The 26,117-nt window shown below is 37.8% G+C and overlaps 6 protein-coding genes and 1 pseudogene across 7 annotated transcripts; 5 read left to right on the forward strand and 2 right to left on the reverse strand.

The window, feature by feature from the left end:
- Positions 1-1,872: 1,872 nt before the first annotated feature.
- On the forward strand, positions 1,873-4,923 carry BDF20DRAFT_925360 (Sodium:sulfate symporter transmembrane region-domain-containing protein; the record flags this gene model as incomplete). The annotated part of the gene is made up of 7 exons (XM_053084698.1): positions 1,873-2,092; positions 2,201-2,330; positions 2,407-2,756; positions 2,835-3,610; positions 3,696-3,848; positions 3,948-4,244; positions 4,321-4,923. 7 exons carry the CDS (start codon positions 1,873-1,875, stop codon positions 4,519-4,521), a joined length of 2,127 nt encoding a protein of 708 aa, XP_052931709.1. The 3' UTR covers positions 4,522-4,923.
- On the reverse strand, positions 4,578-7,891 carry BDF20DRAFT_895279 (kinase-like domain-containing protein). The gene is made up of 4 exons (XM_053082443.1): positions 7,504-7,891; positions 7,000-7,303; positions 6,596-6,934; positions 4,578-6,505 (listed from the first exon to the last, which is right to left on the reverse strand). Exons 1-4 carry the CDS (start codon positions 7,765-7,767, stop codon positions 4,665-4,667), a joined length of 2,748 nt encoding a protein of 915 aa, XP_052931710.1. The 5' UTR covers positions 7,768-7,891; the 3' UTR covers positions 4,578-4,664.
- A 1,736-nt stretch (positions 7,892-9,627) lies between these two features.
- Positions 9,628-15,507, forward strand: BDF20DRAFT_827981 (SNF2 family N-terminal domain-containing protein; the record flags this gene model as incomplete). The annotated part of the gene is made up of 6 exons (XM_053078210.1): positions 9,628-9,940; positions 10,139-10,264; positions 10,340-10,536; positions 10,635-14,371; positions 14,433-15,220; positions 15,365-15,507. 6 exons carry the CDS (start codon positions 9,628-9,630, stop codon positions 15,505-15,507), a joined length of 5,304 nt encoding a protein of 1,767 aa, XP_052931711.1.
- Positions 15,508-15,606: 99 nt separating this feature from the next.
- Positions 15,607-16,249, reverse strand: BDF20DRAFT_895284 (uncharacterized protein). Its single transcript, XM_053082444.1, has one exon. It carries the CDS (start codon positions 16,112-16,114, stop codon positions 15,638-15,640), a length of 477 nt encoding a protein of 158 aa, XP_052931712.1. The 5' UTR covers positions 16,115-16,249; the 3' UTR covers positions 15,607-15,637.
- Positions 16,250-19,282: 3,033 nt separating this feature from the next.
- On the forward strand, positions 19,283-19,357 carry BDF20DRAFT_t144 (annotated as a pseudogene). Its single transcript has one exon. The product of its transcript is annotated as a tRNA-OTHER (tRNA).
- A 1,015-nt stretch (positions 19,358-20,372) lies between these two features.
- BDF20DRAFT_895287 (uncharacterized protein) lies at positions 20,373-20,956 on the forward strand. The gene has a single exon (XM_053082445.1). It carries the CDS (start codon positions 20,701-20,703, stop codon positions 20,926-20,928), a length of 228 nt encoding a protein of 75 aa, XP_052931713.1. The 5' UTR covers positions 20,373-20,700; the 3' UTR covers positions 20,929-20,956.
- A 3,115-nt stretch (positions 20,957-24,071) lies between these two features.
- On the forward strand, positions 24,072-25,772 carry BDF20DRAFT_964238 (uncharacterized protein). The gene is made up of 3 exons (XM_053084959.1): positions 24,072-24,320; positions 24,401-25,328; positions 25,419-25,772. The coding sequence occupies exons 1-3, from the start codon at positions 24,177-24,179 to the stop codon at positions 25,526-25,528; spliced, it is 1,182 nt and encodes a 393-aa protein (XP_052931714.1). The 5' UTR covers positions 24,072-24,176; the 3' UTR covers positions 25,529-25,772.
- The last annotated feature ends 345 nt before the right edge of the window (positions 25,773-26,117 follow it).

Here is a 26,117-nt window from a genome sequence, read left to right on the forward strand (position 1 = left end):
ACATTTATCATTTTGCCCATCAAGGACACACACGCATATTACATGTCATCATTATTTGCCACTACTGCTACTGTCATCATTGCTTAACCAGCAACTATTCACCATCCATCGCTACAATCATAATCCCATCTTTTCCGCTTGTTCTTCTACTCCTGTCTCTCACGCTTTTTTTTTTTTTTTTGCTCTCCTTCTCGCTTTTAGCAATAAAATTTGTAAAGTAACACATGGGAACTCACCCGTGACAAGATAGCATTCTGTATGCTTTTTAGGAAAGAACAGCGACCCAACAAGGGGATTTGTATTTTTAGTGCAGTGCCACCTTGAACAAAAATTAGTTCTTTTTTTTTTTTTTTTTTTTTTTAAAGTTGCTAAGCATTTATACAATCAGGAAAATTAGAGTTATCGAACATGAAAGAAAACATACACAAACTGTATACAAACTGGTGATTGCCAAGTTCTTTATGGAACCAAGCTCGAAACGTATCACACGCATAATTATAAAAATGATCCTCCGCACAATCGTGTTCATTCGTATCTTTCAGGTACATTAACTAAAATGTAAACACGCCGCAGCTGGCAAACTAGCTATCGCGTACTTTGCTTATCTTGTAAAGGTCTCTGCCATTTTATTTCTCCAATATGCCAAATCATTTCCATCACATTTCTATGGAAGCGATTGACAGTCCTCAAGTATTTGCTAGCTGGATGGTCCGTGAATAGAAAAGCAAAATCATTTTCATACTCACTAAGGTAGACGATGCATGGTTGCAGTTCCGCGGAAGAACTGTAAGAAGTTGATCTGAGCTTTTCTAAGGCCGTCTTGTTCTTCTCAGAGCTTTCCGTGACGCGAGCGACAGGAACTGCATACCCGGCGGCCTGCTTAATCAAAATGCACATGATCTTCCAAACTTAATGTTGGTCTTCTACTTTCTTTTGTACTTATTGAAATGAATAAGAGTTCTTTACTCTGTGCAAACTCAAAAAATAGGCCTTTAAGAATAAGCAAAACTTATTCCGCTATCAATGATAAATTACATGGAGCTGAAAATCAAGCTAGACATAACAGTCTTTTAAAAAACAGCTTTTAAACATTTCTACCTCATCATTCTTTCGCAATGTAGTATTTCCTTGTTTTGAGCGCACCATTATGCGTCGCGCACATCATACTGACATTCGGACTCGTCTTTGGAAATTCTTCATTGATGGGTTTGATTCGAGACTTCTTTTTGGAATTATAAGGTGTAATACACTCTGAACCTTTATAAATCATTAGACGTTCAACAAGTTTATAACAAGTTTGTCGGTATACCAAACTACTTGACATAATTCATCCGGTGAGTGTGGATGTCTAATGTATACAATGAACACAGGCTCACAACTGAATGCAGAATGATTACATCTTCCATGCTAAATATGTGTATACATAGATAAAACAAAAACCTTAAGTGGATCAGTTGTCGTCATTGAAAGGAAGAACACATCAGAAGGACTTGTATTAACATTCGATATAATACTCGTAGGTTGCAAAGCATCACATGTAGCATATCATTAAAAGTAAGCCTTTCCCAGCAAAAAAAAAAAATGACTTTTTAATACCTCTTTGAGATGGTTACCTACAATCAGCTGAGATCAACAAATGATTGGACGTATATCAAGCTTCATATATAAAGAGGAACCCTTTAAGGCAATAATGTTTACCCTTTTTGTTACCCCCAAGTCTATTATATTTCTCTTTTTATTCCTAGTCTATCCCTGTATCTTTTCAATACAAAGTTATCAATTATAAAGTATACTACAGTGTGCTAATCTGTGGGTCTTCCTCTTCTCCTTTCTATTTTACTCCTCTTAAAGCTTGAGCTTTATCTAATATTCATGGGTAACAAAGAACAGAAACCAAGTGAACAAACGCCATTGTTAATAGAAGAATCGTCCTTTTGTTCGTCTTCAACTGCTAAATCTGTCAAAAATAACATTTCTTCTTCTTCTCTATTGTCATACAATCTTCATTATCAATTTATAGACTCTCATCATCAGACGGCACCGATAACATCAAACGCATTTCTACATCATCGTCGAAGCCTTCTTCAAAATGGTATGCGCATTACATAGCCTTTTTTTTTTTACAAGATCAGGAACAAAACAACTTTATTGTGGTACAAAAGAAACTTATGTAACAATGTTTGACAATACACGTCTATAGCATATGATCTTTCAAAAAAGATATTTAGAATACTACCTTCTGTTGCTGTTATATCTCTCATTTGGTTTGGGGCAACACCTTCAACCGAACTAACAGTTACAGCAATACGTACCTTGGCGGTTTTCATCGGGTAAAAAATTTTTACCAACATAAAGTAAAAACCGTTAGTAATGTTCAACGGCTAACACATCTCATATCGGGTATAGATGCATTTTGGCATTGCTTACTACATCTATTGATATATCGATTCTTGTATTTACAGCACTCACCGTACTGGCATTGACGCAATCTTTCCAATGCCAAACCGCTTCCGGAAATAGCGTAGAATGCCGACTATGTCATTCAACAGCAGCAATAGAAGATGTATGTATAGAAGAGGCGTTTGACGTATCATTAAAAGGATTCGCCAGCCCTGTCGTTTGGTTGATCTTTGCTGCCTTTCATTTAGGTAAAGCGGTAGAGGTGACCCTTCTGGGTAAACGCATCTCTTTGCATTTAATCCGTTTTTTTGGAAAGAAAGGTGTTATGGGGCTAGCCTACGCCATTCTTCTATCAGGTTAGAAAAGAGTTTTGCTTTCAAAAAAAGGAAAGAACCTTGTGGAAAAAATTGATACGAAATACTTTTTTACAATAGAGTTAATCTTGGCACCGTTTGTGCCCAGCAACACAGCTCGTGGTGGGGGTATCATATTACCTATTGTTCAGTCTATGGCTCAAGCCTTACTTCATACTTCGTCATCTCCATCAGCAGAAGATTCTGACTTTGAGTATCTCAATGGTGCAACTTCAACTTCCTTAATATCGCGACAAAAAGGACAACAGCATCAAAAAATTGGGCAATTCCTCATGCTCGTAGGTTCGCATGCCAATTTACTGTCTGCCTCTATGTATTTGACAGGAATGGCACCCAACCCCATTGTTATTGCAAAAGCGAACGCGTTATACCCAGACTTGAATTTCAACTTTATCACATGGTTGACCGGAAGTAGTGTACCGGCTTTATGCTGTGCTGTCGTACTACCATGGTTATTAGCATGGGTTAGTGGGGTGAAATCATTCTCTTTTAAACGTCAAAAGAAGAAAGAGAATAGAGAAAATGAGGGGTATAACGGTCATACTCGAAATAGGAGTAAAGCTAAGAAAAAAACAGACAATGATATGGAAGATGACAGTGACTTGGAAGGAGAACCTGCTGGGTTGGAAACGGTTGTTATAGAAGATGTTGATGACCATGAAATGAAAGGAAAAGGAAAACTAAACCATGATCGGGTCTATTTGAGATCGTCTTTCACGACTGAGGAGCAACAGCAACAAAACAAAGAAAGTGAGCATATTGGTAAAGATATGGATATAGTACAACATGCAATTCAGCAACTGAAGGACATGGGAGCCCTTTCAGTGAAAGAAAAGGTATTAAATGGCTGCTACACACTATGTACAATGTCATATTCATTATGGTTTCCTTGTTTTACTCTTCTATTTTTGATAAAAACAGCAACTTTGCTTCATTTTGCTTCTCTGCCTATCTTTATGGGTTACATCAGCGTATACTCATCTGAATTCTACGCTTGTCGCTTTTATTGGATTGGCGATTCTACTCCACATGCAAACGATACATTGGAAAGATATTGCTGGTCATACTCCCGCTGTAAGATAGTTTCTATAGGAATTAGTTATGCTTTGGTTCTCACGACAGCTAACTTGTGTGCTTTATATTTCATGATTATTCAACACAACATATATATAGTGGGAGACACTATTCTGGTTGGGCGGATTCGTTACTATGGCTGATCAACTATCAGAGACAGGTGCTTCCTCTTATCTCGGCCATCAAATTTCTCTTGGCATTTCGAACTTGAATTTATCGCCTGTTCCTGCTTTAGCTATAGCTTACTTTTTGACGACCTTTTTGTTCTCTTCCTTGAGTGCTCACACAGTCGCATTTGCGGCAACCTTTTTAGATGCGGGTCAAGCTTTGAATGTGACCCATCCAAAAATATTGACTGGATTATTGGCTTATTTTGGCGCCTTAGGCGGCTGTATGGTAAGATTCCATTGAAAGTAACGACACAATTGCACGAGTAGGGGGGTTTTTTTTTTCTAATCTTTTTTTATAATAGACGAATTTTTCGACAGGAAGTGTTGCAATGTATTTTGCAACTGGCTACACGAGCCGTCCTAAATGGTTTTTGATAGGTGGAATGCTAGCCATTGTTTACCTATTTGTCTACTTTACAATAGGTATCGTATGGTGGTCCGTCCTTGGTTGGACTGCTGTAACCGCAACAGCCGCGACCTCGCCAATCATTACTCAACATTGAAGTACGCAAGGGAAGAGGATGAAAAAACATTATGATTCTATTATGTAAAAATAGTAGATACGTAATAGTAAATATTGATAATTAAAGTAATAAATTGAGTATTAGTTGATTTTAGTTTTACATAAAAATAAGAAATGGAATATCTAAGAAATGATCAAAGAAGATGTGAATAGAGAAGAGGACTGAGCTGCTGCTTTTTTGATGCTGTTATTGATCTCATTCAGTAAACCATGATATAGATGATCCATAATTTGCTTATATGCGGTATCTTGATACTTTAGCTTGATACCTAATTTACCGCCTGCCCAGCGTGCTTCATACACTGTTACTTGGAATCTAACATCCTTTTTCATTTTAGTATTATTCAATAATGAATGCTTGCTATTGTTGTTAGCACTTGTTACTGCCACGGCCGATGTTAATGTAGAGGACCAAATCGCATAAGGGTAAATACAGTCTATTGAAAATTTATGCCAGGTAGTTGATAACAATTCAACTTGAAATCGATGGGTCAGGAGTTGAGGCAACAGATGGTTCATGAGATAGTCAGGTGTTGTGCGAAATAATTCATGGTGATTGAAATTAAATTTTCGAGGAAGCGAATTTTCTGATTTACTTGGCTTGATGAGTTTGTGAGGATTAGTATTTGCTGATTGTTGACGAGGGAGCATTTCTTCAGATGAGGGAGGGCTGTTGTCATCATATTCTTCTTTGAAGCTTTGTCTTTGCTGATGCTTCACCAGATTACCAGCAGAGAGCCGGTTATGGATGGGTCGACTGAAGGATAGCTTTCTCCACGGCCCTTTTCGTTGTGTTGATGTCTGTTGTTGTTGTTGTTGTTGTACTACTGGTGGCGGCGATGCTGGTTGCAATTGTTGTATCTGCTTTACTTTAATCCAATTTGATCTCACTTGCGGTAACGGAGACGTGATAATGCTATTTGTGCTATTTGATTTCAAAACGGTATTGTTCTCGTTTTCATTTTCTATGTTATGCCTGTCTCCTTTCTGTGTTGCTTGTTGTTGCTGTTTCTGTACGGTGGCTGATGAAGAGGACGAAGATGAGTTACTTGGATCTGAATTCGGTAATTTTAATCCCATTTTTCTGGCTGCTTGTAAACTCTTTTTTCGAATCAGCGTAGTGGCTGACATACGTTTAATGGTTGGAATAGGGGATCCTGGGGCATTCAGTTCATCCAAAACTCTGATAACAGGACTTTGTTCTGGGCTAAGCCTTTTCTTTTTGGAAACGTCATATGTCCTTCTTCTCTTCAAGGTTGTCGCTATTCCTACTCCTTCTATTTGATTTTGTTGCAGCGGTTGCTGTTGATCCTGTTGTTGTCGTTGTTGCTGCTGTTGTTGTTGATGCTGGTGCCCCAGATAATGATGCCGTGAGGAACGAACCACAGTACTCGCTGATCGATTTAGTCCGCCACTGGCTCCTCGTGGACCTGAAAGATGAGCAGCCGTGGAACTAAATCCAGGATTCAATAATTGCTGCTTTCTTTCCTCTGATTCTTTCCTTTCCTTTACAAGATAATAAATAGATACAAGTGGGTCATACATAGCAGGCAAAGATCGGAAATCATCTTGTTGTTGTTGTTGGAGCGTTTTCTTAGTGTAATAATTGCTTCGACTCGTGGCTGATAAACTGCGTCGCCATTTGGGCGTATTCAACTGCTGTTGATGTTGTTCATCTGACTTTTGATAATTTCTTTCTATTTTTATCGCAGCAGCTCTATATTCAGGAGAAGTGATGATCCTGGACAGCTTTTCAACAATCTCCTCGGGGGTTCCTAAACCAAATCCATCCATACCTTTGACAATATCCATGTCGATCGTCTCTAATGGCTGGCGACGCGGTAGGTAGTTTCTAATGGGTTCCTCGTATCCTTTATTCATCCAAGGGTGAGCTTTTATTCCCGAGATTGTAATTCTTTGCTTAGGATCCACCACGAAGATTTTTGTTAGCAAGTCTAGACAATCTGCAATAAATCAAGCCGAAGTGTGAGTGAGTAGAGCAAGAGACCAATATATGGTTCATAATGACTTCGGCTCCTTTGGCTTTTCCTTACCTTTCCCTAGATAGTCTGGGTAGGATTCTATAATACCTGATTTGATCTTTTCATGTAGAGCAGGTAAATTTGTGTCATCGAAGGGCACTTTGCCACACACCAATACATAAAGTACAACACCAAAACTCCACACATCCACTTCTGGACCAGTATACTGTCTAGCACGTAATAATTCAGGAGCAGCAAAATAAAGTGAACCACAGAACGTATTCAACTGCTGTGTAGGCGAATATACATTGGATAAACCGAAGTCGATGATTTTCAATTGCTCTGATTGTGTAATCAGAATATTTTCAATTTTCAGATCTCTGTGTACAATGGAATTTCTATGACAGTAATCTGAACGCAAGCATATGAAAGAGTTAATCGATTGCATTGGAAGAGACTTATAGGCCGAACTTTACCCAATGCACTAACAATTTGTCTTGCAAATTTTCTTGCTTGCTTCTCTTTCAATCGTCCATGTTTAATAATGTAATCCAGCAATTGTCCACCATCAATGTACTCTAAGAACATGTAATATTTATCACCTTCTGTTATGTATTCTTTCAACTGACAGATGTTTGGATGACGTAGCAAACGCATGATGGCCATTTCTCTTATTGTTCTTTGTTCTCTTTCCTCAGGTGTATCTTTCGGATCCTTTGTCTTTTCATAGATATGATTCGCGCTATTCAGGTCAATCTTTGGCATAATTTTAACTGCATACTGATGAAAAAATTATGAAAGTTATTAACGATTTCTTTGTTTCTGCAAACATTTGTGATAAGGACAAAGTGGTTGTAATAACGAAACAATGAAAGACAAAAATGAAAAAGAGGTCTACAATGCTTTCAATAACAATAAAAATGATAGTTTAAAAAAGAAAGGAGGGATGGTGGAGGGAGGGGGGGTAGTGAAAGGGTTACCTTTTGTTTATGCACATCCGTTAGACATTCAGCCAGCTTTACTTTTCCCATTGAACCGGCTCCAATAGTTTTTCTATAAATAACATAATTTTGGATTTTCATCACTTGATGCCTTTCTGAGTGTTTTCGCATCAGCTCTCCAGCCGCCGCTTGTGCTTGTGCTCGTCCACTGGAATGAGTGGAGGGTATTCTAGCAAGATATTGCTCACTATGACTATGGCCATGACCATAACCTTTATAATTATTGTAATAATGTTGACTCATAACTGTCTCTATTTTAAGTAGGTAGTATTGAAATTATAGTTATTATTTTGTTAAAGAAAATAAACAGAATGATTTGTTAAAACGAAAATTGGGAATTGAAGAAGAAGAGAAAGAGAAAAAAAGGTTAACGAAGAATGAGAAATGTAAGCTCAAGAATAACCAAAAAGAAGGAATCTGCTTTGTTTCCCTGTGTCACAGAACAAGAGAATTGATTTGAAGGAGGGTTTGTGCGGGGCGGACTGCTACTCTTTTCCCGAAAAGCAGACTATAAACTAAAGAGGGGCTGAGAAAAGGTTCAACTATTTCATGATTTATCAAGACTGATTTGGAATCAAAAACGTGGATCCTACACTCTGCATTTTCAACAGTTTAAACATATCTGCTTTTTGTAATTTGGAACTTAAATTGCTGCGTTTAGAGGCGGGCATTGAATTAGTTCATTGCCGTTCGTGGGACCTGAAGATGGTTCCTGAATATGTATTTATTTTTTTTTCTTTTTTATAGCGTTTATATGGACCGTTAGAAAGAAGTACCGCAATAAAGCAAGGTCAAAATATCGATAATAGGCTGGCCGACGTGAGAATCTAAAAAAGGCAGTCAATAGCTTCATATGACGTGCACTTTTCTGCGCAGGCCCTACTAACCCCAATTCTGTCAGGAGACTGAATGCAGCTTCTCAAATGTTCTTCGCAAGGCCAAAATAGCACTTCTGACCTTTGCTTTGGATAAGTTTACAATCCTACAATTGATGACGTCGTGGATTCTTAAAAGCTAGAAAATCTCGACTATCGTGACAATTTGTTTAGTTCGTATAAAACGAGATATTTTTGGTTGTTGCTGAAGATACCCACTCAACATGCCATATAACCTTCATTACAAATACAATCTTAAGCTTTCTTTGGTTCACGTTATTGACTTAGAGTTCTGAAATCTTGCTACTGACAAGGAATGAACCTTTTCTTGTATATTTCGTAATACAAAACACTTTCTTTTGATCGGATTTATTAACCTCAAAGTATCATATTAACTTGCCTTGCAGAAAATAATTAATTGTTCAAACATCAATATGGGAGATATGTCGATTTTATATAAAATTGATCTCTTTGATTGTGCACAATGATTGGCTCTTAAATTGTGCTTTTGTCTTCATTGTCCAAAAAAAAAAAATTTCTGTCCCTTTCTGGTTTTGTTTTTGTTTTATTTTTATTTTTTTTCTCTTTCTCGTCTTCAAGTGTTCTCTTCTCAGTCATCGGCATTCTGTCATTTGTTAAACAAAGGATACCAGAATTAGGTTCAACTTGGAACTGAATTGTCGAATAGAAGAAAGTTTTTTGATTTAGACAAGGATTACAATCATTATATCTATCATTTTGCCTTTTTAATTTAAAATTACTCTTTGCTATTTTCTTTTCACTTCTGCAATTTCTTTCTTCTCCTGCTGATAGATACATACAGGAGGAAAGAGACCTACAGTAAGCCGAAAGAAAAAAGCAACTTAAACTAATTAAGTATTATATAAGCATTGTGTTCTTACATTTACTTTAGTTTAACAGAATGAATAGACAGCCTCAGCATAATCAGCACCGACAGCAGCAAAGTCAACAGGACGAGTATTTATTGAATTTGAATCAAGACAATCTGTTTATGGATTACAGTGGACTTTTATATAATAACAATAGTAGTTTGGCAGTGAACAATTCTAATAATACTATGTATAACCAAAATTCACCATACCCAACAGCAGAAGCTAACAATAACAATAATGCTTCTTTTATACCTTCACCACAACCACCGGTCAGCCATCCACATCTACATCATCAGCATGATACTAATCAAAGGCCTTTTCTTGATATGATGAATATGGATCTGGACGAATTGACAACCCCAACCACAGCATCAAGCTCTATAAATACGCCGTCTTCATTTCAGGGCAACAACACTAATGGTTTTGACGGAATTTCAACTGCTTCTGCTGCACTTAAACCTACCAATCAGCAAATAGGCATGTATAATAACCCCAATCACATATCCAATTACATGCAACCTCCATATAACCAACAAATACAATTCCAGCAACAACAACAACAGCAACAACACCAATTGCACTTACAGCGAGAACAACAAAAACAGCGGCAGTATCAGCAATATCAACATCAGCAACATCAAGGAAATAGTTTGTCTATTCAAACTTCGCCTTCACAATCGCTCCCTCCGCAAAAACAGCAACAAGGACGTATCATGTTTCAACAGCAATCTACAGCAGATAATAACCCTTCTTCACCTTACCTATACCCTCCTATCACTACCTCCACTGCTACTGATGCGAAAAATAAAAGCAAGGCCATGGCCACGACCTCTACGGTCAAGTCAGCTGCTGCTACTACTCCCAAAAGAGGAACGAAGAGATGGAATAGAACTTCTAAAAAGAAAGTCATCTACGATGATGAGGATGCTGACGAAGATGAGGGCTCTGTTATTGAAAATGAGGAAGATGGAGGTTTAGAAGCGACATCAGCTTTAATGGAGGATGTGGATGAATTTAATTATAAGGAAGATGAAGATAACAGTGAAGATGATGCCGATTACCAAGCAAACAAAAAGTATAAATCTAAAAAGAGGCATAAAAAGTCCTCAACAGGAAAGGCAGCAACAGCTATAGCCGAAGCTCCAGTAGTCATGGTGCCAATGCCAACAAAAATTTTCGAAAAGTTGCTAGATTATAGATTGAATCCCGTCACTAACAAACCTGAATTACTTGTGAAATATAAAGTAAGTGATTGCACGCACCCAGTCACTTCGAACTTGAGGCTAGTAAGTTTTATTTATTCTAAACTCTTCCCGCTGTACTGTCTCCTATCATTATGTAGCATTCCAGTTACCATCATGTTGAATGGATACCCAAAGGGGACTTTGAAAAGCAGCATTTGGGCAAATACAGAGTCCAAAAATTCATTTCGAAATGGAATGCCAATAATCAACGTGGGGAGGACTTTTCGGAATATTTAAAGATTGATCGTGTCATTGATGAAGGAGAACTCTATGATCCCGTTACGGATAAAACCATCATTTACTATTTGATTAAATGGAATGGTTTATTTTATGATGCGAGCACGTGGGAACATGAAGATGACGTTCAGAAAATGAATGCTACAAAAATCACTGAATTTCAACGCAACCGTGCCATTCCACAAGAAAAGCTTCCAAACGCACCAAAAAGACCTGATCTATCGCAATTTATAAAATACGAAGCTGGCATGAAGTATAAGCACGACAATCAATTACGGCCATATCAATTGGAAGGTCTGAATTGGCTCCGATTTTGTTACTATCAGTATCGGTCGTGTATTTTGGCAGATGAGATGGGTCTAGGCAAAACAGTGCAATCAGTCGCCTTTTTGAACGACCTCTATTATAAAGTGAATATGCGTGGGCCTTTTTTGGTTGTGGCGCCTTTATCTACGATTCCGCATTGGCAAAGAGCATTTCAGGCATGGACCGATCTCAACGTCATTGATTATCGTGGCAGTGTTTTTGCTCGTCAATTATTGGTAGAGACTGAATTCTATTACAAGGATATGCACAGTCAGCGTATCCCGCACCGGTATAAATTTGATGTCCTTATTACTACCTATGAAATGGCTTTAGCAGGTGTCCAACAACTCAAAGATATACCTTGGCGCTGTGGTGTCTTTGATGAAGCGCATCGATTGAAGAATAAACAGTCTAAAGTAGGCGAAGTGCTAAAGACATTCATCATTGATCACAAATTGCTTCTCACCGGTACACCATTACAGAATAACTTGGACGAGCTCTACAGTTTGTTGAACTTTATGCAACCGGAAGATTTCAGTAACGAAAAAGCATTCTTCGCAGAATATGGCAATTTGCAGACAGCAGCAGAAGTGGAGAAATTGCAAGCCTTGTTGAAGCCAATCATGCTGAGGCGATTCAAGGAAGATGTTGAGAAAACGATCCCCGTCAAAGAAGAAACTGTCATTGAAGTAGAATTGACAGCGCCTCAAAAAAAATGGTATCGCGCTATTTTAGAAAAGAATTTTAGCTTTTTGAAGAAGGGAGCGAAATCCAATAAGGACCTTCCTCATCTCCGAAATATCATGATGCAGTTGAGAAAATGTTGTATACATCCATATTTGTTGGAAGGAGCTGAAGAAGTAATCGTCAATGAAAATCATGCAAAAACTATCCAAGAACAGTTCAAATGTCTTATTGATTCCTCTGGTAAATTGGTGTTGATTGATAAACTGTTACGCAAACTGTTCGAGGGCAACCATAAAGTCTTGATCTTTTCTCAGTTTACGAGCTGTCTGGACATTTTATCTGACTATCTTCGTGGACGTCAATATCCTCATGAACGTATCGATGGTAGTGTCCCTGGTGAACAACGACAGGCTGCCATTGATCGTTTCTCTACTTTACCCATTCAAGAGTCCTTCGTCTTCTTATTGTGTACCAGAGCAGGTGGTGTCGGTATCAATTTAACAGCTGCTGATACATGTATCATCTTTGATAGTGATTGGAATCCTCAGAATGATTTACAAGCTCAAGCACGTTGTCACCGTATCGGTCAAACCAAAGCGGTTCAAGTCTACCGTTTGATCTGTCGTAACACCTATGAAAAGGACATGTTTGATCGGGCTGGCATGAAGCTAGGTCTTGACAAAGCTGTTATGCAACGTATGAACTCTACTCCCTCTTCTACCAATGATGGGCAAAATCAGCAGCATCAACAACAACATCAGCAGCAACAGCAACAGGAATTGATAACAAACAATACTAAAAACAATGAACTGAGTCGTAAAGAAATAGAGGATTTACTGAAACGAGGCGCTTATGGTGCTGTGATGGATGATGAAGATAGTGCTCAGTTTTGCGAAGAAGACATTGATCAGATTTTGGAACGTCGCACTACTGTTATCCGCCATGAGGGTAATGAAAAGGGGTCGATCTTCTCCAAAGCAACATTTGCGACAACCTCAAGTGATCAACAAGATGTCGATTTGGATGATCCTGACTTTTGGGAAAAATGGGCCGATAAAGCTAATATCGACAAATCCACACAAGATGGTGGCATCAATGGTGGCCTCGGTTCAGAGAATGACTTGATTGTTTATGAACCAAGAAAAAGACGTCAAGTACAGCGATTTGGTGCTCGTATGGCAGCCATGGGTTATGATTCAAACAATGATGATGATTCAGATGCGGCCTATGAAGACGAATCCGAACGATCTAGAAAGCGGGATGCGCCTCGACTATGGTCCTTATCTGAAAAGACAAAGTATGAGCGAAAATTGATGATTTATGGTTACGGCGCCTGGAAGCAAATGCAAGCCCATTTTTCACGTCGGTCTGTGAAGGATATGAGAGCTGTGACGAGATGTTTGATCCGTAAAGTAAGACATGTTATTGAACCCAAGACAGAAGAAGACCGTCGGTTGCTGAGGGACTTAGATGGTATATTAAGCAATGATGCAGAAGATGGAATAACAGATGAAGATGAAATGCCTTATACAGACGCGACAAAAAAGCAAATTGCGGAGTTTCGATCTTTCTTGATTCAGGCACCTCAAGAATATGTGGAACATATTGAGAGAAAGGGACGTAATTTTTTATTACGTATTCAAATGCTACACATGGTAAGAGATCGGATCGTACCAAAAGATTGGGAAGAAGCAAAGAAACTAGCTATACCTAAGGTAACTGGATCGCTGCCTTGTGATTGGTGGGGAGAAGCAGAAGATCGCGATTTACTGTTGGGTATATGTAAGCATGGTTATCAACAATATTTAACAATGCGCAAAGATAAAGAATTCTGTTTCTATGGGAAAAAATATGACGATAGCAAAGCAGGCACATTACAAGAAGATGACGATGAACATGGCGAACAACAGCATGATACTTTCGATACGGGCAATCATCACCATCATAACTACCATCACCATTCTAAAGATGATACAGTTTATGTTTGGCCTTCCAAAGCAGATATAGGTATGCGATTACGTCGTATTATAGCAGCCTTTTTACGTGAGCAAGCTATAGAAAAGAAGAAGCAAGAGGAAAATCTCAAGAGAGCAAATGCTGTCCAAACACAGTCAACACGCTCTCGTATTAGAGGAGGTGACCCTGGCAACAGATGGAATAAGCGAAGTCGTGCTGATTTTCTACGTACTGTTTTATCTTTTGGAGTGGAGACGGTGGCAGGTGAGACCAATATTCGCTGGGATAGATTCAGAGAGATTTCAGGCTTAGCAAACAAATCAGATGCAGCTCTCGATCTGCATTATCAACAATTTGTCACTGCCTGCAAAGAAATCATGAAAAAACAGCAAGAGAAAGAACAGCATCAACAACAACCACAGCCACAGGATGGTATGGTAGCCGATAATGATGACAGAAGCCGTGAATCTAGTGAAGAACCTAATGGCGGCGGAGAAGAAGCAAGACTGATTGATACGATTCCTTATGATAAAGCTAGACGTGCCTTAAGACGTATCAAGCAAATGAGAAAAATTCGTGAAGAAGTAGTTGTGCATCCAGAAATTGATACATCTCTTCAAAGAGCTAAGAGAACATCAGGATTGCCATCGTAAGTTTCAATAGTGCTTCTTATAGTATAAACTGTAACTGATCTGTTTGCATACAAATAGATGGTGGGAAGTTCCAGTACATGATAAAGCTTTACTACAAGGAATTTGCAAACATGGCATAGGTCGACACGATCTCATGATTACGGACGCTGATCTTCCTTTCTATAAAATAGTTCAGGACAATGCTGAACAAGGCGAAATACCCGATATAGATCCTCAATCTATTTCAGCTACTTTATTACGTATTAACTGGCCTAAAGAACTTGTCATACAGAGACGTATCGATTCTTTATGTGATCTAATCTTGAATCCCAAACAACCGGCTAGTATTAACGCACGCAGTCGGAAACGTAAATCTCCAGGTAGTAATCTCTCTTTGAACAATGATGGCCCTTCAGGTACAAAAACACCACAAGAATCTTCTCCCAGTGCTACTACAGGAGTCACATCAGGAAAATATCCTCCTCGTCCCATGATGGGAGGAAAGACAATTACACCCGCAATGGCCGCATCGCTTGCTGCCAGACGAACACTACTTAGTGATGTTGAAACAGATAGTGATGAAGAGGATGACGATGCAGAGGTAGACGAAGATGAAATAAAGGAACGACAGCAAAAACGAATGCGATATGAAGCCCACCTTCGAGAGCAGCAGCAACAACAACAGCGAGATCACTCCAGCGATAACACTGTACACTACTCAAGTAATAGACGTATGCCTACAAAGCCATTAAAATCTCAGCATGGCCACAATAGATACCCCTTCAGCCATCAACTGCCAGCTCGGTCTAGGACCCCACCATCGTCATCATCTTTACCGACCGCAGCGAGCGCCTATATGACAAATGGTAACAGTCATTATTACCACTCATCCAGTACAAACCTAGACAGTATTAATAGTGGCAACAGTACACCATCTACACCTAACTCCTCTGGTACGCCTAAAACGTCGTCTGGTAAAAGTACGCCTTCTACAAGCGTAGAAGGAGAAGAGGAGGATGAGGATGATGAAATGGAAGAGGGCGAAATAACCAACTCAGATGATGAAGATTATAAAGATGATAACAATAGAAATAGTGGCAGTGGGTATCATGGTAGTAGCATGTATAATAACCGATCATCTTACGGCTTTTAATTCCTCCCTTTAGCAATTTTTTTATACCTTTCCCTTTAATTCATTAAACTTAAATAAAACCTCGCTTGTTTTGGCTTTTTTTTTAAAAAAAAAACAACAATTCACGCAGTTTGTGTCTCTCTTTATTGTTTTATTGTCGTAACACTGGGTTTCCTACAGCAGTATTTTCTTGACCTATGTGGATGATAGTAGCATCTGTCTCGGATTCATCGAATATATTGATAACATCGCGATGCTGGTTTTGATATTGTCTGGTAGTAGTATTAGTAGTAGCAATAGGTGGTGCTGTTGTAGGGGTATATTGCGGGGTATCCTCGAATGGGTTGGTATATCTAGGTAGGGTTTCGTCATGGTATGGTTGCGTTGTATTATGATTATACAGCTTTTGTAGTAGCACTGGCTTTAATTCTTGCAGTTGACTTGCTGTTAAATTGTCATACATATTTTGCTGCTGTTCTCTTTCAAGTCGATGCTGCCCTGACAGCATATCCTTCTTGGCTTTCATTTTCAATCTTCTTAACCAGCACACATACCCTGTTAATAATATAACCGTCGCTATTAGACTGAATATAACAACAAATAATGTTTGATTTGTGTTTAAAGACATGAAAATAGTGCTTCAAAAAAGTATGCAATTAAAGATTAAACAAAAGAAACAAAAGGTACAAAAGTGTGGGCCGGTAATGAAGAACTGCCTAATTGTCAATATAAAATTCCTCTATTTAAATTGCTTACTTGCTGTACTACGGGCCACCAACCAAATAGAGCTATGCATCATGTGTAAAACTTTAGTTTACGCCTTCTCCTTATTTTGAAGACGGTCCTCTCAGCCTACCAACAAGCGTTTGTCGTGCCTTTGTCATATCATTATCGTATCATTAATGATAAGTCATTGTAATTGATTCTGGGTGTTGACCGCTATTGCAACAGTTTTAATGAACCACCCATTGAGCAACAAACATGGACATTTTCAGTTGAGGGGGTCCCCCTATGCTTTGGGCTGTCATAGCCAATCATTTCCGGCCGATGAAAAAAAGGCTAATGAGAAAGAAAAAAAGCTAGAGATAAGAATAATTACAGCTGCCATATTGTTCCCTTTGTCATTTCTGTAAACACTATCTGTTCGGACTGATAAACACCTGCATTCTCTGCGTATCAATTACTTAAAGTATAACACTCAAATGTCTCGTAAGAATAATGACAGGAAGTCTAGCCTGAGCCTTGCGGAGATGATGCATACATTGAAGGATAAAAAAAGCGTCGTTTTGAACAAAAAAGTCCGGTTAAAAAGTAAGTTTGAGAAACTCATCACATTCTAACTTCAGGTCTACTTATATGAACAATGTCATGCTTTACTTATGTAGACATTGTAGAAATGAACGCGGAAGTAGCTTTACACCCTTTTCAGAATTTTGAGTCAATTTGCTCTATAAACTTTTACCATAGGGCCAATAGACACTATCCAGCATGATTAAAACGTCGACCAAACTGTGTCATTTCATTTTTATCTTTGTTAGAAGGAAATAAAAGAAGGAAGAAAGAGCTCGTAAATCCGAATTGCTGTAGCAGAGAATAAATGATGAAGACATTAAGGTAAATTATCTTGCAAAAGTCAAAGACTTTGTATTCTGTACTTTATTTCCAGCTCATCCATGAAAATCAATACGCAAATGCAATTAGATGAACACCAAATCCAGCAAATATGGCGGTATTTTTGACGTTGTTGTTTATCAGTTCTTACAGGTCTTGAATTTGGTTTGCTGAGAAGAGAAATCTTGACATGAAGCCTTCGGCGGTTGATTGAGGCCCTTCTGCTAGGCAGATTCAATCAATAACAAAGAAACAGTTGCTGTAATTACAATCCAGGTTTATTTACAGTTTAATTCCAGAGTGCCATCAAAAATATGTAAAGACAGTACTAAAAAAAAGATGTTTGGATTGAAGGCATAGGGGTTTTTTCGTCCTCATTATTTCTACATATGGATTCTGGCCTTCAAAAAATTTTTGCAGTTGTGCCTGAAAATGCACTTTCCAAAAATGAATTTTCTCACTTTGGATCAAATTACTGTTGCAGGTCGCCTATTGAATTTATAAATTGAACCTGATCTGTTCAGGGGATTTTGATAGAAGAGGGTACTACAAAATTTTCAACCAATTTTGAGCTTATCACCTTTCGGCAGCGATGATCCTGGTCTTTCCTCATTACTTATTCAGTGATCTAATACAGAGCGTTTGTCCTTTAGTTTAACTATGGAGTCGAGGTAAAATGTAGTTGTGAAACATTTAGAATAGTGATACAGTAAGTAAAGACATTCGCTACTAAGAGATTGTTTATAGAACTTCATGGCGAAGTGTAAATTTATTATCTGATTCTTGAATAAAGCTTTGGATCCGCCTGGTGTACAAGTAGTTATGGTTTGTATACCTGCTCTGGAATGCATACACATATTCATTGTCAGTTCAAATTAGCAAATTCTATTGAATTATACGATCGCACCACTAATTGTATAATTTTAGTCCCTTGAGATCATTTCAACAAAGAAGGAATTGGTAATACAAAGGCGTAATATACAAAAGCGCGTTGAGAAGCATTTCAAAAAAGCATTCTTGCAGCATATTTTAGTTGCTTGCTTTTGAATTTGATTTTTCAATTTATGCGAGTTTCGAAAGCAGCAACGAGACGGTTTATATGAGCTATTCTTTAGGTGCGTTGAACCGTTGTTTCATGTGCCTAACTTTGAAATGTGATATTTTACATTGAAGACATGCATAAAGATGTGTTAATTAGGAATAATAAGCGTCATATTAAGACAGCAAGTACTTCAACGTTTGAATCTCTTCATGTATCACACATACTTGGTCAGCATTAATTTCAGTATTAGAAGCCAAAGAGACAAAAAAAAAAAAAAAAAAAAAAAACAGTTTTATGTCAAAAGCAAAATAAAAGAACTCAATTGACGAACATCACGACAAGCAACCTTTGGTTAGTATATAAGTGTTCATATAGCGTAACATCTTTTTAAGCCTAATCAGTTGGTTGAATAACGCCAATATCAGCCAGAATTCTGTGAATTTCAGTTAAAAAAGTATTCCACGATAATTTGTAGCCATATGTCCTAGTAAGAAAGGACTACTTACATAAGGATAGGGAGGCTTGTCTCGTTGACTGTTTAGATGTCGCGTGACAAGAAGAAAATTTTGTTATGAAAAGCCCTCTTCTGTCTTCTCTATGAAGTTCTCTTTTTTTTTCTTCTTTTTTATGCATCAATGGCCATCGTTTACTTATAACCTCCGTAACGCTTGCTCCTTGGCTTTGGCAGCAGTCTAATACATACTATGTTCTTTATTCCCATTAATCTTGTTCTTGATTGACACCGGCAGACCATAGGACAGTTTACTGGGCCTTGTAAATCCCTCTGTCGTTAGTGTTGGGGTTGAGCGGTCATCTGCTGTGTTCTGGGATCCTAACATTGAAGGACTGCGGTAGATTATTTGTCAATGGCCTTTCACACCTTACCCTTCTTTTTTGTTTCCTCTCACGTACCACTTGTTTATCAAGAGTTGTTTTGTCTGTCTGAAGCTTTAATCATAATCGAGAAGCGCTTGGCGAGAAGGGCAAACCGAACACCTGCTTTTGCAGAGTACCTTTTATGACCTAGCTTAGGGCTTCAACTTTTATAATCCAAGCTTCTTCACGTTCCTAGTTTTCTTCTTTCGAGCAAGTGTTACATTTTGTAAGGATTATGAGAAACCTCAGGCCAAGATTTCCATACCCGCTTATCTAGTTTAACTGGTTAAAACAAGAGTAATTTATTTTACTCTTATTCAGGTTCGAGTCCTGGGATAAGCTAATCTAGTGCATATTCCTTTTTACAATAGTTTCATTTCTGCCTGTCTGTCTGTCTTTCTTCCGTTCCATCAAGAAAGTAATGGAGCCAGCTGGTGCAATTATTTGAAAAACCTGTAGATTCACAAAATTGAACAAAGACACAAGCATATACTCTCAATTAATCATTGACTATGAGAGTCATGTTTTAGGAATATTACCGTAAATTGAAGCTTAAGCAAGCAAGCAAAGTAACAATTTCCTTTCGAAAAATCGAATGGAACATACTGATGCGGTTTTGTACTGGACGGCATTACATCTGATTAAAGGTATAACGGGAAAGATGAATATCTTCGAAAATTCAGAAACAGTATTTTTCATTTAGATTATCCGATATTCTAACAGCCAAAATGCTTCATCTGATGTCAACGGACAGTAAAACTCTTTTGTGCAACACGCGTTGGCATTAACGGAAGTTCTTTGAAAAATTTAAACTGTAGGCATGTGTCAAATATAGGGGAGGGGGAAGGGTGCTAAAAAACCTTTTTGGTAGTCAATAAAGGAAAAAGGCAGTAGAGAAGGGTGTCAATAAACCTTACAATTGGTGAAAAAAGATTGGAGTACGTGTTTTAGACATGATTATCATGAGTTCAAGAGGAGAAGGGAACAAGAATCTTATGGTAATTACTATTAGCATATCTTGTTCTCGCTCTACATGAGACACGACAATAAAAAGTTTTGGCCGCCAAAGTGATAAAAACGCCAATAACATTTTCAGAGACTTATCAATATTAAACAACATAAAATAGATGGTTGTTTCTTCTTCCAGCAGAGGAGAGTCATTGAATTTGTGGACACGGTGTTAATGAAAAATATGTCAGACTTCTGTAGGTGTATAAGCTTCAGATATAGGATAAATTTCTTTTAGTGCACTGTGGCCAATGGAAACGTATGGTTATTAATCGGTACTGATATTGTATTTTGTTTGATATTTGGAAGGGAAGTGTTATGGGCTCACCAAGGGCCTTGGTAGTAGAAAGTGTGATATTTGCATATTTTGAGCCTGCAGTGCCAGTGGATGAACTTAAAGATGTGATATAATCCACAGCAGCTTTTGCTGTTACTAAAAGGGTAGCATAGGTCCCGGTCTTTTCAGTAACAGGGGGGGGGGAGATGGGGCCGTATTTGTTAGTTGTAGAATGAATATTGACATTATTAATTGGGATGGAGCTACTGATAATTGAACTCAAAGCTTCATATTTATAATAGCGTCCGTTATTACTTTGCACGTTGATTTCAAACGATGGTCCATTTTCTGTGTATGTCCTTTCGGTTCGAATTCGACAGCGTCAACTTTGAATACGAATATGGACTTAGTTGCTGAAAAATCTTCAAGCAAACCTGGAGGATTGACAGCCACAGTCGGAGTAGCGCTTACTTTTGCTAATTTAGCGTGTTTCCACATTTTTTGTATTCATTTTGGCAGATGCACTCGCTTCATCTCATGCATGGCTGTATTTGGGGCGTTGTTTTTTTTCTTATTCCTCTCAATGAAAAACAACATTTTGGTTCGAGGCATGGCACACTCTTCTTAGTATTGGCGCGGATCTATCTCTGTTTTGGAGTACAATAGGAAGATACTTCAAAAAAAGGTTATAGAAAGCTTCTGTTTTTGTTCTGTATCCGCTTATTGCAGTCACTAACGTTGTGCTCTTCTGTCAGCGCTTAGTAAGTTTAAAGCAAAAGCAACTAAGCATTCTAAGATTAGGCATTCAACAATTCGAATTTCACCGGGACGCTCTTTGACCAATAGGCGTGATAAGCAAAGGAATTGGAAACGTGTAAAACCGCACGCATGAGCAATTTGAAACAGATAGATTGCTTACAAATTGTGAGATACAGGCCTTCTGTTCATATTATCACGCATACTATCTGGCCCTGATCGACAATCTTTTACTATCAATGAAACAACCGTATGAGTCACGAGGAGCATTTTGTTGACATATCCATATTGGTACATCGTTCTTCTATTGCAAATAATGTTCAAACGCGCTTATTTTTCAACAGAGCAATGGGATCTCTGTAAGGACGGAGTAGTATGAAAACAACTTGGTTTAACAAAAACCTCTCTCCGCCCTTTGGCCATATCGAATAGCAGCAATCATTGTGTACCCATGATAGCTTGTAATATATTTAATGATTGCCTAATTGATAACACATGCAAATAACAAGAGTAAACTCGTCATCTGCAATTGCCAAAGTCGTCACGTAAAAGAAACTGACCTAATGTCAAGACCTGTTCATAGGTGCAGACAGCATAATTCATTCTAGTATCAGAAATGGTTAGGTATTGAGAAGGCTGTAGTTGAAAATTTTTTGGCTTTAGCGTAGAATGTTGATTGCTGCAAAAATCACGAATTATCAGCCAATAGGTATTAGGAACAGAAGACTTGATATTTCCCATTTTAGAAAAAGGACGCTAAATATGAAACCGATTTTTTAAATGAAAAAAAAAAAAAAAAAAATGTGGAGAGAGAAGAGAGACAAGTCAAATGTCAAAAATCAATCACATCGATCGATGTAACCATATAACTGATGGGAAGAGATAGAAATCCCTCTCAATTATTTTGTACTTTCACGTTAAAGGTAACAACGATTAGAAACCATTAAGTTTTTACCAAGCAGAATCGATTTGTTCTCACAGTCCAATTTGACAAGGCGACACGCTTTGAAGTCAACAGTTGAAGAAAGAGTCATGGAGGTCTCGAGGTTGATGACTCGCAAGTGAAGTGCCCATTTTTGTTGATATGGTAATCACAGTTTTTCCGCATAGACAGTATCATTAGCGTAAAAATCGAACTGGGATACTACGTAAGAAATAGAGTATGGATTCTTTCAACATTGCGAGCTTGAGAGATTTATAAGGTGTTGACTGTCACAATAAAGGCTTAATAATATCATATGAAAAATCTCTCTTTCTTATTAATTGGCTTCTATGCGTTGAGTAAGCCTGTTCTTGGCAAAAAAAGAAGAGTGACCTTTTGCCTTCTAAGACAGGAGACATTGATAACCCTGCTATCAATCATATATCGTAGAAGCTCACGTTAATTTACTTGTAGCAATCCACTTCTATTATCAAGATGGGCTAGATTCCTGAGATCAATTTTTAATACGGAGCGATAATACGATCGTTCATTGTAACCCAATCGAGAAAAATGCGACTTCGATACGATGGTTGCAACTGTCCAACGCATTTCGCTTAGGATGGATAAAGAAAATCCATTGAATAAAATCCATGACAAAACATGTATAGTTGCTTATTAAGCATGCAGTCCATCCTTTTGCCATCCCCAACATTAAGACGAAATTGAATAAACGGTTTTTCAGTTGTTATACACCTCTTTATATAGTATTCATATGAACATGAAAGAACCATGGTTTTTTTTTTAAAATTAATTTTTAATGATGCAGTAACACTAGCAGTAATCCGATTCGGATCTTTGCTGATTCATCTTCTATTTAGACACCATATCTGCTGTATAATTTTACTTTGGTTTCGTACCTTAAAAGCAATTTAAAAGCTGGGTTAGAACAAAAAAGTTAGATCGAATCCACAGCATATGAGCTTTTCCTTGATTTCACATTTTGAGTAATCATTCCATCATGATTCTTTTTGTGAGGCATCTAAGCTTTTTGAAAAAAAAAAAAAAACAACAAAAAAACTTTATTCTAAGAAGCTTTGTACCCGCAAGAACCATAGAATGTTGAGAGTTCAGGTTACCTTAAATTTTGTCCTCAAATGCTATCATGATCTTCTCAAAAATGGTTTGTATCTTGCATAACATTTGCTGGAGTTCATTTAAGCTTAAACGGCATTTTACTTGGGAAAACTCGACCAATGAAAGTTGAAAGATAGACGTATTCTTGAACAGAAATTCTTTTTGCTGATCTAGCCTTGACTTTTTAATTATTGCTGTGGCAATGACAGGAACATTGCTGCTAGTATTGTAGAATAATAAGAATAAATGGAAGTTTCACGTACCTAAGTTCTTTTGTTTCCTAAAAACATGGTCAATTTCATCATTAGACCGTAAAGAAAAATAAAATAACTTTTTTGAGTTGTTTACACAGACGTTACTGACCCTTATTTTTTTTTTCTTCTTGTTTCTTTTGCCTGTGATATTGCTTGCGTTCACGAATAAAAAGGGGCCAATGATTTCAGATAATGCATGGGTTCCTCACTATTGCAATAAAGGCAAAAACGCAAAAAAAAAAAAAAAAAAAAAAAAAAAAATGAGCGCATTGACATATTGTAGAAGTGTTTATACTCTTACAACAACGTTTTTGATCATGGGGCCCTCCATCAATACCTGTCAAATGCATGAGAACAATAACTCTAAAGCAAGCTTATTGTAACCCCTTTTCAGCTCTTTTGTCCAACCTTTGAGTGCACAGACTTTCGTAATTCTTCAGAATTCAAAAAAAAAAGTGTATTTAGCTGGTGAGACAAAAATTTTTGAAGCTCATCAATGCAACGAATGCCCTTTGACAGGTCTCAATTTGCCCTGGACTAGCATTGAGAAAATCCTACCTAAACCTTTTTCTGTTTGCAGTCTGTTTCTTCAAGTTATGTTTCACTCGTTACTTTTTTTGCCCGATCATAGAATAAAAAAGTAGCATAAAAATAAAAAAACTGTCGATAGCCCGTTCATACTTTTTTTTTTCTTTCTTTTTTTATCGCAATTTATCTTTTACCTACTCGCTTATCAATAGTACAATCCCTCGTTATATCTACAACCCCACACCTTCGATTATATATTGTTCAATCTTTACATCATTACATATGCCCAACAGAAGAAGATCATCCGTTTCGAATGGTACCAGAGCCCCCGCTAAGTTGTTCAAATGTACAGGCTTTGGTAATTGTAATATGGTTTTCACCAGAAGCGAGCATTTAGCTCGGCACCAGCGAAAGCATACTGGAGAGGTACATTTAATCTGTTTCTCCGCATTTGAAAATTTCCATGGTCGGATTTACTAACCTCGGTATATTAATTATCCAATTAGAAACCCTATAAGTGTATCGTACCTGGATGCGAACGCATGTTTAGCAGATTCGATAATATGATGCAGCACACCCAAACACACGACAAGAATAAAAAGCTAAAAGCACACAGTCATTCACAGAAATTTAGCCAGAACAATGGATTGAAAGAGCAACAGCAAAGACATTCGACGGGTAGTTACTCCATGTCTAACAGTAGGAACTCACAATTCCTCTCGCCTTCATCCATCATGACCAATTCAGTACCATCCCGCGCTGAGCGTCCTCGCTCCATGATAGATAGTAAGATTTTACCTTTACCCAATACTAGCAGAGCTCTTATGCCCACCGAATCTTCATTCCCTCATGTTTTATATCAAGAGCACTCCTCTTATTCAGCTATAAAGCAGCCCAGCAATCGCTTTTCATGGCCATTGAGAAGGGACGCTCATCCTTATCCCCAACATCAACCTAATACTGGCCCTTACCTTGATCCTTATTCGCACATATCGCAACATCCACCATCCTATTGTCACCCTTCCTCTTCCTCTACTTCGCATCCTTTAAACGACTTACATGCTCGTCGACTGTCATCTGCCTCCACAAATTCTAGCGAATCCACCCTTCCTTCACCTATTTCTTCTACTTCTCTACCACCACCTAAAGATGTTGGTACTCAGACGGCCAGGCGAAGAATTTCCATCGACGATCTTCGATTGCCTATTGAAAGTATCAAGAATATCCATTTGAGTGAAACCACCGATCCCAATGCTCATTCGCTCAACAAATCTCACCAATACGAGCATCTTATCAATTCTCATAACACCAAATCCACCAACAACAACAATCAGAATCAACAACAAACTGTAGATATCACAACAGACGAATTAGAAGCTTTGGAGGGTTTTGGCAAATTTCACTCTACTTCCGTCATTGCTTCTAACAATCCTGGTAAGCTTCTCTCTTTTATATGACATCAAGAAACACATACCTTCCTTGAAACTTGAAAGTAACTTTTTTTTTTTTTACTACAATACGTAGAATTGTCTCCATCGCCTGTTCTACATACTGATAGCCCTAATATAGCTTCCCAGGTTTGTGCTATGCGACAACGTGTCATGTCTTTGAACGAATCTTTTCAAAGACGTTAGCAAAGACCAAATAGTTTCTGCCTCTTACCCTCTCTGTTAATTTATAATGTATAATTATCTATCCTACTCTCAATTTCTTTTACAACAAAAAAAGAAAAAAAAAAAGAGCAATTATTTTGTCTATTTTAGTTAGCCCCAGCTTATTTTTATACATATCTATAGATATACATAACCTTATCAATAGCCTAGCATATTTACTATCATTGTTTTTATTATATACAATAAAAGAAAAGTACGAAATACCTTATCTAGCATATTTATTCACTTCTTACACTGAGTTTTCTACTAATAATAGCACCAAGATAGTTCAAATATATCTTCCTGTTCATAGAGACAACATCTTTAAGCATGCTAACTATTTGTCTCCTTTAAGTTGGATTACTTGAAAAGACAACCCGTTTTATCTTTATCACGATTATTGCAAAAGTGAAGTAAACAGATTATGATATGTGTAAATAACATTTATTCATAACGATATATACAGAAAAAGAACACATAGCTATTGGCACTAGATATTGTAGCTGCCGCAATGGCCGGCCCGTGTGTTTGCTACATCAACGCGCGCATTGTAAGAGCAGAAAAGATGTAG

Source organism: Mycotypha africana (genome assembly GCF_025528875.1).
Source record: "Mycotypha africana strain NRRL 2978 chromosome Unknown BDF20scaffold_12, whole genome shotgun sequence".
NCBI classification, from domain to species: Eukaryota; Fungi; Mucoromycota; class Mucoromycetes; order Mucorales; family Mycotyphaceae; genus Mycotypha; species Mycotypha africana.